The sequence below is a fragment of the Etheostoma spectabile genome, chromosome 19, assembly GCF_008692095.1.
Source record: "Etheostoma spectabile isolate EspeVRDwgs_2016 chromosome 19, UIUC_Espe_1.0, whole genome shotgun sequence".
Classification (NCBI taxonomy): domain Eukaryota; kingdom Metazoa; phylum Chordata; class Actinopteri; order Perciformes; family Percidae; genus Etheostoma; species Etheostoma spectabile.
The window spans coordinates 45,541-57,265 of record NC_045751.1 but is presented as its reverse complement, the minus strand read 5'-3'; the positions used below and the strand labels follow the sequence as shown (position 1 = coordinate 57,265).

The 11,725-nt window shown below is 38.8% G+C and overlaps 1 protein-coding gene across 1 annotated transcript; it reads right to left on the bottom strand.

Annotated features, from left to right (window-relative positions):
• Window positions 1-4,889: 4,889 nt before the first annotated feature.
• Window positions 4,890-6,750, bottom strand: LOC116707061 (kinesin-related protein 4-like). The gene is made up of 2 exons (XM_032544209.1): window positions 5,887-6,750; window positions 4,890-5,805 (listed from the first exon to the last, which is right to left on the bottom strand). Exons 1-2 carry the CDS (start codon window positions 6,481-6,483, stop codon window positions 4,921-4,923), a joined length of 1,482 nt encoding a protein of 493 aa, XP_032400100.1. The 5' UTR covers window positions 6,484-6,750; the 3' UTR covers window positions 4,890-4,920.
• Window positions 6,751-11,725: the final 4,975 nt, after the last annotated feature.

The window sequence follows — 11,725 nt, the reverse complement described above, 5'->3', positions numbered from 1 at the left end:
TGAACAGGGCACTCAGGAACGGCCACGTAAAAGCTGGCTTAAAGTATATACTGAATTAACCAAAGACTAAATAAGAGTGTGTGTATGTGTGACATATTATACATTATGCTTTGCAGCTGGGTTACAGCTAGGAGGGAGAGAACAGACAGGGCTATCTTAGTCAGATAAGCTACAGTGAGCACGGGAAGAGGAGATGGTGAGGCCAAGGACACTGAAGTTCGAGGACGGTCTGATAACTCAGAGAACAGGACGTACAAAACCAAGAAGGGAGTGAACATAGCTGTCTTGTGAAGTAAATGATAACTGAAAATAATAGACAGGCAAGAAGAAAGAGGGAAGAGAAAGAGCAGGGAGTGTAACCCAGCAACAGTATAGCTGACCAATCAGGCCCCACAAGGGGAACCAATATAACCCTGAGCACACTATTGTTTAAGTGCCTTTTTGGGAACCTCTGTACTAGACAAGTTTCCATCAGGTCCGTGCACGTAAAACTGCTCGGAAACGCATTTCATCTGTTGACCACAAGAATAAACGCTGTGTTAATTCATCATGGAGTCAGTTGTCAGTTTATAGAAGGATTTCTCCAACAAAACCTAGTGTGGATGCGACCTCACTTGAAAACACACAGGCATCAATGGCTGCCCGTCGACCAGAGAGACTCATGAATGTAAGTACTTTCGGCTTAAATAATTGATTGAAAAGTTACAACAGTCTTGTTTTGTGGTCTATGCAGTCCTGAACATGTATACTTGCAACCATGTTCCTAACTGAAACTTTTTAAAAATCGCTAGCTTGCAATGCTAACACTAACGCTAATCGCTAACGCTAACGTTGAACAGTCCCACATATTTCTGCCTTGAATGGACTGTATACATCGCATAGATTGTATAGCTATATATATATTAATATTAACGGTCTACGATACATCGCTACGTGCTTCACATATACTGCCCTGTATCACACAGGAGGACACAGCAGCTGGTCCACTTTGGGGCTGAAAACGCAGACGTTTCCTAAATCCTGTGTTCATGTTGTACCCATTCATTATTGCATTGGTACTGTATTATTGTAATCATTTATAATTAATTCCTGTTCATTGTTCATGCACTTGTATATTGTTGTTGGTTTTGATATGGGACACTGATGATATGTGGCCAACAGGCTTCAGACTGGTCTGGAATATCAGAACAGCTGTAGTTAATTTGTTTGTTTGTGGTCTTGTTTGTATTTTTTAGTTTTACACATTTGAAGCCTTTTATGTGTGTGACATGTTAGTTATGGTTCTAATAGTTGACAATGGTTCTGTAACATCATTTTATGTAACGTTTTTGCCAGTTATGTTCAATTTATCACCAATAAAGACAGATTTTTGTTAACAAAATGTTTTTGTGAACATCAATGACATTCAAAACGGTGATAACTGAAACAGATATACACACACCATGTATACATGGTGTATATGTATGTATACACCATGTATACAGGGTGTATATGTATGTATACATGATACATGTGTATACACATTTGTATTGCAAACAGACCTAAGTACTACACAGATAACAACATCTGCCTCTGCACTACCAAAGTGAACCTAAAATATATAAATATTTAAATCCATATGACACTGTTGTCCAAACCCACACAATCAACAGACAGAGACGGCATCTTGGAGGTTTGTGATCAATACTGCATGGTGATGTCACCAAGTGGTGTCCCATTTCATAGGGGTTTGTTTTCCCCGCTACCCCTTACTAGGGATGAGCGAGTACAGCATTATCTGTATCTGTATCTGTATCTGTTTACCACATGAATTATCTGTATCCGGATCCGTACTCGAAGTGGGCGGGGCCTAAACCGGAAGTGGTCATATTTAACCAGGAAGTGGGTCAGGTTCTCTTGAAATGTGCGGGGCTTTAACTGGTATGTTATTTAAGCATGCAATTGATATGAGTTGATCAAAAATTGTTATATTTATTGCTGATTTGAAAACTATTTACATGACAGCATTGAGCTTCAGATCAATGGTGTTGTCATGGTAACAAACAAACTATATACAGAACGTTTTGCAACAATGAATACAACACATGGGTCGCAATTATGAAGTAAAATGTAATGAACAAGAGTTTTCATACTCAATATAACTTTCTTTTTTAACTTTTTATTTTTGTATGATCAGTGTGATTTTTTTTGTTTTTGGTTCTTTTTCATTTTTTTTATTTTCACACCAGGTGTGTGTGTGTGTGTGTGTGTGTGTAAGAGTGAGACACAGAGAGAGAGGGGGCAGGGGGCAGCTGATAGTAAAAAAAAAAAAAAAATCTCCGATTTCAGAGACGCAACGGGAGTTGCATTTAAACCAAGAAGGATGTCTGAAACCCACGTTCCCCAGAAATCTACTGGTTACTATGTGTGTAAGTACTATAAACCGAAGTTAAAAACAAACCTGAAGAAACCCTAAACGTTAACGGAACAGATCCGCAGACCGAATTGACTGAAGTAGCGGGAGCGAGCGAGAGAGATAGAGCGAGCCAGCAAGAGAGAGAGAGAGAGAGAGAGAGAGCGAGCGAGAGAGAGAGAGAGCGAGCGAGAGAGAGAGAGAAAGAGAGAGAGCGCATTTCTCCATGTTCTGTGTGTGTGTGTGATTGAGCCAAGCGTGTTTGTATAGCTACAGTGTTTTTTTTACAGTTTTTTAGTTTTACACATTTGAAGCCTTTTATGTGTGTGACATGTTAGTTATGGTTCTAATAGTTGACAATGGTTCTGTAACATCATTTTATGTAACGTTTTTGCCAGTTATGTTCAATTTATCACCAATAAAGACAGATTTTTGTTAACAAAATGTTTTTGTGAACATCAATGACATTCAAAACGGTGATAACTGAAACAGATATACACACACCATGTATACATGGTGTATATGTGTTGCTGTGATTATCACAGCGCGCTGCGCGGCCAGTTGAGGAGTTGTATTCAATCCGAGCACGGATATTGACTCGTATTACTCGGATAATACTTGTACTCGGCAAACGTGCTTTATCCGTACCGGATACTCGTTTCAGCCGGATACTCGGATCACCCCACCCCTTACCCCTTGGTTTCAAGGGCCAAGGGGTAGGGGTAAGATGGAGAAATGGGATTCAGCCTGAATGTGCAAACTCTAGACCCACTGTAAATAATGGATGTGAAATCTACAGTTATTTACTTTAGATTTCACAGTAACAATGTATATGATTTTTTTTTACAGTAGAATGCTGTAAAACCCCATGGTAAGTACTTCATTTTAACATAGCCAATGTTACCGGCCTCAGACCTAGGGGAATCTGGGCAGGTACAAAGCCACAGGCTGGGTAGCACTGTGGATTGAAAAGAAGTGGAGATACAAAAGTTGTGTCTTTCTCAAGCGCTGGCTGTTTATTTCTGAGCCGAAAAATAATTTGATGACCATGTCAAAAGATAGGCCTAACACACACTAGGACACTGGACGATTAACAACACATACAATTTTAAAATACACTACAATTATATAAATATATAATATACAAATGGTCTATAAATATATTACTAATGTTATTATTAATATATAACAAACAGATATGTGACATATTAGTATATATCAGATAAAATACAACATATTGTGAAATAGATAGTCTTACCGTATAATATGTGAAATATACATCCACAAATGACACTATAGCTCAGATTACCTGGTGAAACCATTGCTATAACACCTTCAAGTATGTAAACAGGCTACCTGGTTATCTTGCTGTCTGTTAGATTATTCCTTTAAAGTGAACACATTACACAGAAAAACAGGAAGAAGGTTCCGTGTTCTGGTCTAGTGGTCAAAAAGTTAATTTCTTTAAATTCTACACTTTTTTTTGAGGGACGTTACTTTATCTGCTCTGATCTCCAAGACTCCGCTCTGCTCTGCCGGCCCCTGTCTCCAAATTTAGCGGCAGCAGGTTTGACTACGGAGATTTTAGTCTGTAATATGCAGAGTATTATCTAATTAAATATTTGCTAACTTGAAGACATTTCTAGAACAGCAACGTTAACATTGGATGAAGCCAGGTTTCTAATTCTTGTTTCATGTTGTTGACACATTTATCAAAGGTTTTTAGGTAATTTTGGATATCTCTTTTTATCACTCCATAAATCAGAAAATACAAACAGAGGCCATGAAAAAAAAAATTCTTTTTTTGGCCATGTTTTTAGGAGTAAAATGTCATATAAATCAAGCTTTGGATGACTTATGAACAAACCCCTCTATAAAAACCTTGAATATAGCGGAATATGTTAATGCTACTACAGTGGACTTTTAACATTTTGAGAAAACAGCCTATAGTGGTGGCTTTATATATATATATATATATATATATATTTTTTTTTTTTTTGACCTTCTTAAAAATAGACCGTTGTAAAACCCCAATACCGTTAATGCAATTAGACTTAGTTAAATGAATACATATTAATAACTTACATTTTAACAGCTGGGGACTCGTAACCCCCTAAACAGAAAACAGTCACCAAGTATGAAAGGCTAAAACAATGTTTCTGAGCTGTTCAAGTCGACCTCGTACATGATAAGGAGAGACACATCAAAACAGAAACTTCAATTAAATTTTTATTTTTATTAATAAAATAGCCAACAAAACCAGGTGTAAACAAATGCAGTCACTGCAAGAATTGATGAACTTCTAACATTAGGAAAGTTTTTTTGGTGTGGGAGGGAACCAGGGGACTTGGAGTAAACCTATGCAATCACTGCATGGAATATTTGCCAAACTGAGAAAGTGTGTTGGACGTTGGGGGGACTTGGAGTAAATCCATGCAATCACTGCATGGATTAATAAAGTTTTAGGAATATTCGCCAGCATAGGGGGACAGGGGGACTCCATGCTACCAAAATATGACCCCACAGTATCACATCTGGGAGCTGATTTCTTCTTTCAGGGAGTCCTGCTGTCTGCGGTTGTTCTCCATCTTCAACCTCATCGCTGTACACTTCCCCTCCAGAGCTTTTTCGTTTTCCACCTTTTTATTAATCTTCTGTAGTTCTTTCTGAAGGGCCTTATTCATCCGGTTCAAGGTGTTTTTCTCCACTTTCAGGGAATTGAATGTGTTGGCCCAAACGCTCTCACCTCGGAGTGTGTTGCCGAGCTCCTGAACTTTAAGCTGCAGAGCGCTGTTTTCTTGGCTCACTGCTTCGTTCTCTGACTTCAACTTGTTATTTCGTTCCTCCAGAGTTTCTTCGTTGGAGAACTTTTTCTCCAGCTTCTGGAGTTCTTTCTGCAGAGTGTTCTTCTGGTTTGTGAGAACTATTTTCTCTGCCTTCAGGGCTTTATAATTCACCTTAAATGCATTCAAAACTATGAGGTTGTCATTGAAGTTTTGGATTTCCTCAGTGGCTTTGTTGTTCTGGAGCATCAAGTCGTCTGTCTGTTGTTTCAGATCTTCATATTTGTGCTTCCAGTCTTCTTCATTCAGAAGCTTTTTAAAAACATTAGAATGGGTTTTACCCAGGGCTCGGTTTTGTGCCTGCAAAACTTTCTCTTCAGCTTCCAGTTCTACGTAATTGTTCTTTAAATGTCTTTTAATCCTGAGCTGGTCGTTTACGACTTGGATTTGCTGATTCAAATTATCGTTGTCTTTCTTCAAAACGTCCATGCGGTCCATTGTTTCCTTGTACAAGTCACGCCAGATGTTTAAATTGTCCGATTTATTTTTGAGAGACTGGAATTCCTGGAGCAAGGCATTGTTTTCACAGCTCATGTGTTCATTTAATGCCTTGACTGCCTCTATCTCTTCCTCCAAATTGTTATCATTCTGGATATTGTTGTGCATCTCCTGAATCTGATGTCGCAAAGCCTCATTCTGCTGGCTAATCGCCTCTTTCTCGGCTTTTGCATCGTTGTAGGATTGCCGATGCCTCTCCTTGAGCTCCAGGAGCTGGCTTTGCAGGGCGGTGTTTTGCTGGCTCATTGCCTCTGTCTGCCGTTTTAATGCAGCACACATTGTGTCCACACTAGTCTCATTTTGGAGGTCGTTCTGCAGGTAGTAAATCTCACTCTGTAGCTCCTCGTGCTCTTGTCTCACGACCTCATATTCTTCTTTCACCTCATCAAAGTTGTTCAGACGGTTTTTGAGATCTCTAACCGTTTGTTGCAGAGTTTGACGCTGCAGGTCCATCGCCTCATTTGAAGCTTTTGTTTCTTTATACAAAGCCTCAACAATGCCGTAATTTTGGACCCTTTCGCTGAGTTTCCACACTTCTTCTAAAAGGTAATCACATTTCTTCCTTGCAGCTTTTTCCTCCTCCCTCCCTGAGACAAATACTTCCTCCAAATTATGCCAGCGGTTGAACTGTCTCTGGCGCTTGTGAATTTGGTGACGCAGGGTCTCAAGCTGTTGGGAGATGGCCTGTAGGCTCACGCTCATTTCATCCTGGTTGCTACCCATAACTGTCGGTTCCTGGGGGTGGGCCATGGTGTCGTTCTCCAAGGATTCCAGAGGAAGGACAATGTTTTGGTTGCAACTTGTCTTTTGGTCTCTTAAAGCTTGTCGCTGAAAAATACTTCTCTGTTTAGCACAGAAATACAGACGCCAGGTGTATTGTCAGTGTTGAAGAGATGATAATCAACGCAGCACAGTAAAACCGTGATGAGATTCTCAGTACTCAGTGAGAGATTGCTTGTCAATCAACCTTCTGACAGATAACCGAAGTCTTTTTGATCCTGGTAAAGGTAGAATGTGTTACTTTGATTAATGACATCACTGCATTCTAATTATATGATGCAACATAAAGGCAACTGTTGCCTTGGTGACAAGGAATGAGTTGCATTTTGGGTAACATAGGAAGGTAAACAATAGGCGGGTGTTGCCTTGGTAACAATAAACTGAGTTGCATTTTGGGTAACATAGGCAAGAAAGTGAATGGTTAGAATGAAAATGGTAACTCTGGTTGTGCTAAAACGTTTTTAACTGATCATTGCGAGTCATATGATGTTGAAGGATTTATACTGAGTCTGATAATAATGACCCACACACACACACACGTCATGTCACATCATGTTTTGCCGCCAGAAATTTAGCCATTGTTGGGACCCTTTTCCTAATTACAGGAACCACAAACGCTACACAAACAAAACATTTTGATCATGGTAAGTGTCTGTTGTAGGGTCGTAAAGGCGGGGACACCCAGATACAGCAAGGCCTGGGCTTTCCGTGTTGTTTTGGCAGGTCTGTCCAATTCTGTCAAACAAAGCGTCACTGCGCTGTTCAGGCCAGTGATGAGTAAAACAGGTATGCTGTCGGACCGTCTGGCAAATATGGAGCCATGCTAAAATAAGGCATTACATTTGATATAATACGTGTGTGTGTGTGATCTGTGTGTGTGATCTGTGTGTGTGATATGTGTGTGTGTGATGGGAACCTCCAAGCAGCAGCAAACACCGTTGCATTGAGGACATATCACAGTGCAAAGCATTCTTATTAACTGGATCCTATGACAATGTGCATGTGCAACAATTCGTATGATAAACTACAAAATTACAGTGATGTGCCAGTCGCTTCAGCAGCCGTTGCATTTGAGTTTAGCCGACGAAAGTTGACCGTCATAGGTGTCGACAGTTCAGTTTAAACACCAAACCATCTAGTTAGGATTTGAAAAAAAGATGTGTTTTTTGATTAACTTAAAGTGCCCATATTATTAAAAAAAAGATTTCTGGGACTTGGGGTGTTATTTTGTGTCTCTGGTGCTTCCATACACTTACAAACTTGAATAAAAAACTATCCATGCTGTTTTGAGTGAGATACAGTTTCTGAATGTCCTCTGCCTTCAATCTCCAGGTGAGCTGTTCAACATCTGAATGGCTTTCTACGTCAGTAGCCGAGATGAGGCGGCTAACCATAGCATGCTAGCTTGTTCTCAATGGCAAAATACTGCTGCATCACACACTAGTTTACCATATTCTCCAAAAGAACTACTTCCATGTCCCTGTTCTGCAGGTATTCCCCTCGTTTAGAAGAAGGCTCCCAGTTAATCCTGCTTTGTACTGACCAACGTTGGAGAAAAAGCTATTTAGTTGCTGTGATCTTACCTAGCTACTGAGCACGTGCGACTCCCAACAAAGATAGTATAGAAATTAGATGCCTGAACAAGTGAGATGTCTCACTCTGTAACTAAAACAGAGACCTAAACACACAGGGTGAAAACAGGATCTGCAGCAATGTGCAGTACAACAAAAATATGGTGTTTTTTGAGAATGAAACCATGTAAACCTACTGTGATACAACCTTAACCTCAAAATACAATTATGAACCTAAAAATGAGCATAATATGGGCACTTTTACATTGGTCCCCTCAAAGTTATAGGGTACTGTAAAATTCCTTACATTATTCACATATTTATTGAAAACCACCACTAACAGACACATCTGATCAAATCCTTAACGAATGATTGTCTTCTTTGAGAAACATATTCATAGGAGCTTTTAAAGTGCTGTCAGAGTGTCTGTTTCCCCCCCTCCCCATACAATGGTTTCTTTTGTCTGTGTTTACGTCTTAAAAAGGTAAAACCACAACATCTCTGCTCTGTACAGAAGCAGCAGCAGCAAATGCCTCTCTGTGGAAATGTGGCTTCCCTTCAATGTGGCTTCTGAGAACCATCTGAGGCGATTTTACCTGGAAACCACAGCGCAGCAGTTTAAAGTAGAAATGTATTTATCTTTATATTTTACTGGTTTTCATCCAACTTATTTTTGGAATAGAATACACATAAAGCTTGAGTCCGTTTGGCTTTGTATAGCAGTTTTATATTTCCATCACGCCACTTGAAGATAACGTTTTGTGGTTTGTTGAGACACATACACACACACACACACACACACACTCACAATTACTTTGGTCAATATTGACATCATGATTATATTTAACACGATTACCCATTGTTTTGTTTGTTTTCCTTTGTCTCTGTGTTTTCCAAAGTCCTTAAGACAATGGGCAAAAACTTCAGTCCAAAATACTAAAAATATAAAATTACCCGTCCAAAAATCATCAGTCAATTGAAAATGTACATATATAATTCACCAATCACAAATACATATATTCAAGGAATAAAAACCACTGTAATTTTCCACTTTAAAATTCCCAAAATCTCTCAAGTAGGTTGGGCTGCTAATGATTCTTTCAATTGAAATTTCAAAATTTTGACAAATTTTTCAACAAATTGCTATTTTTGGAGCAAATGTCAACATTAGTCTTGTATCACGTTTTGTGCCACAACACTCTGAGAAGAAGATTGTTTTAACATTCTGTGTGGCCAGCACAGAACGTTTAGCAAATCTTCAATTTTTCTTTTTTTTTTTTTTCTTTTTTAAACTATTTTTACAAACTAGGGAGAAAAAATAAAATCAAAACAAAGAAACAACAACAGAAAAGCTACTGTCTTGACTAAAACCGTACGTTCCCACCCATGCAGAAAATCAAAAGTTTGACTGAAAGAAAAGAAATAAAATAAACCTTAACAAAATCATGGAAAACAAAAAGTTCAGAATGAATATAAATGCAATGAAACCCTCTTATTTATCATTTCAAGTCAAAAAACAATCCAATTGAGTCAAAATTCCCAATATGCATCTACTAATGTATCCATTTAAAACCCCAATAAGCTTTAATCTGGTACCTCTGGTATATTATCTTCTAATGTCAAATTGCTTAAGGCAGCTCAATTTAATTTTCCCACCACTTTTCAGTTGACTTTATTTGAAGGCTTAATTTGACTTGTAATGAGCTTTATCAATTCATTCAGACACAACATTACTCAAAACACCAAACCAAAAGAATAAAAGAAACAGATGAATCCTAAATAAAAGTGCACTTATCAATTAAAAACATTTGAGAACATCACACAATGCTAAGTCATGATTCTTTGATGACCGCCTGAACATTCACTCTTAAGATGAATTCACTCTTTTTTATGAATTCCCTGTGCGGCGTCCTTGAGTGCCATGAAAGGCGTCTTTAAATAAAATGTATTATTATTATTATTATTATTATTAAGACTGAGTAGATCTGCATTGATTCAATCTGTCTGCATCAAGGTGCGAAAACCCCAGTCCCTCCTTTTCAGTCCTTCTTTAACACAGGAGACAATGAGTGAGGATTTGAAAGAGCAAATTAACACTTAATCAGGGAACAGAAAAAAGGATGTTTAAGTTAAACCAGACTAATTTAGGAAAACACCAAACATGAAATAGATGTAATCGACTGAAACTTATTATTTCAAATGTGAAATGTTTGACAAATTTGTATACAGTTCTAACTGCTGCTCATTATGCATGTTCTGAAGAACTCCAATCACACTTTAGAATGTTCCTCATCAACATTCACACTTTTTCAGCAGTTCCTCACAACACATCAAGCCAGCCATTCTGTGGAACATTTCAAGATGGACACATTCATACTACAACATCATCAGAAATTGAACTCTCACAGTTCAGTTTCAGCTCATTCAACAAATAATTCTTCCCCCGTCACTACAAGATAGGCATCAATGAACGATTTTTCCTGTTTAAAAAACACACTGTTAGAGCATTCACGCTCCAGTTCAACGAATCACAAGGAGTTATTTACAGCCAACATCAATACAGCTGGAGCTTCCACAAACTCCCAGCAACACAGCCAACCTTACACAATTAATTTATTTACAGTATTCACACTCCTAGTTTTAATTGTTCCTATTTTTCATCGACTAGGTCCACTCTTGTGAACTCGATTCGCCGTCTTACTGGCTCAGAACCGAACCTTCCACGCAGGTTTTATGCCTTCTCCGCAGGACTTATAGACTAAGGTACACAAAAACAGAAAAAACGCGTCAATTGCTCTATAAGTTTTATGCCCTCCACGCAGGTCTTACTAAACTCAGCTACAGAAACAACAAAACAGCGCTCCGCTTCTGTGCCCTCAGAAGAATTCCCAAGAAAACAATTCCCACAGCGAGAGACCATCTTTCACACCGAAAGAAAATTGCGTTTTCCTCCTGTGGTTTCAAATAATTTTAACTCTTTCACTCTCAGGACACTAATCTCTGGAAAAACTTCTCACCTTCCCTGCAGGTTTCTCTAAACTAAGGTACACAAGAACAAAACAGCTTCAAGCGTCCTGCAAGTTTATGCCCTCCACGCAGGTCTTACTAAACTCAGCTACAGAAACAACAAAAACAGAGTTCTGCTCCTGTGCCCTCAGAAGAATTCCCAAGGAACCAATCCACTCTCAGTGCAAGAGTCCTTGGAAAAACTTCTCACCTTCCCCAGGTTTTTCTAACATTAGGCAGCAAATCAAGAACTAAGACGCGTTAGACTGGGACACAGCACCCATCGTCACAGTAATACCGGTTAATCCAACTCCCACAATCTCACAGTCTGTTAAACTGGCTTTAATAAAAAGACTTGTTCTCAAAATTGCCCCTCACAGAGACTACCACTCTGTCGCCGTCCCTTGCCGGTCTTTTTATCTAAAATTTAACGGGATTCTAATCCTGGCCGTCTATTGGACTTCTAATGTGCACGTAAATTCCGGATCTTTTTCAAAACATTACATATATCACATACAAACAATCACGCACAATTACACACACACTTGCTTAAACTCATCCTTAACACTGCTTCAGTTGCGCATTACTTTTACAGACTTACGGCGGTGATGGCTGCTGAATAGTCACGTCTACAT

What these genes read in the sequence shown, in the direction of transcription:
- LOC116707061 (XM_032544209.1), bottom strand. Translation starts at nt 6,483, where the DNA reads ATGGCCCACCCCCAGGAACCGACAGTTATGGGTAGCAACCAGGATGAA. An exon ending in ATGCAAAAGCCGAGAAAGAG is followed by an intron (nt 5,806 to 5,886) that starts GCGATTAGCCAG and finishes AACAATTTGGAG; the next exon opens with GAAGAGATAGAGGCAGTCAA.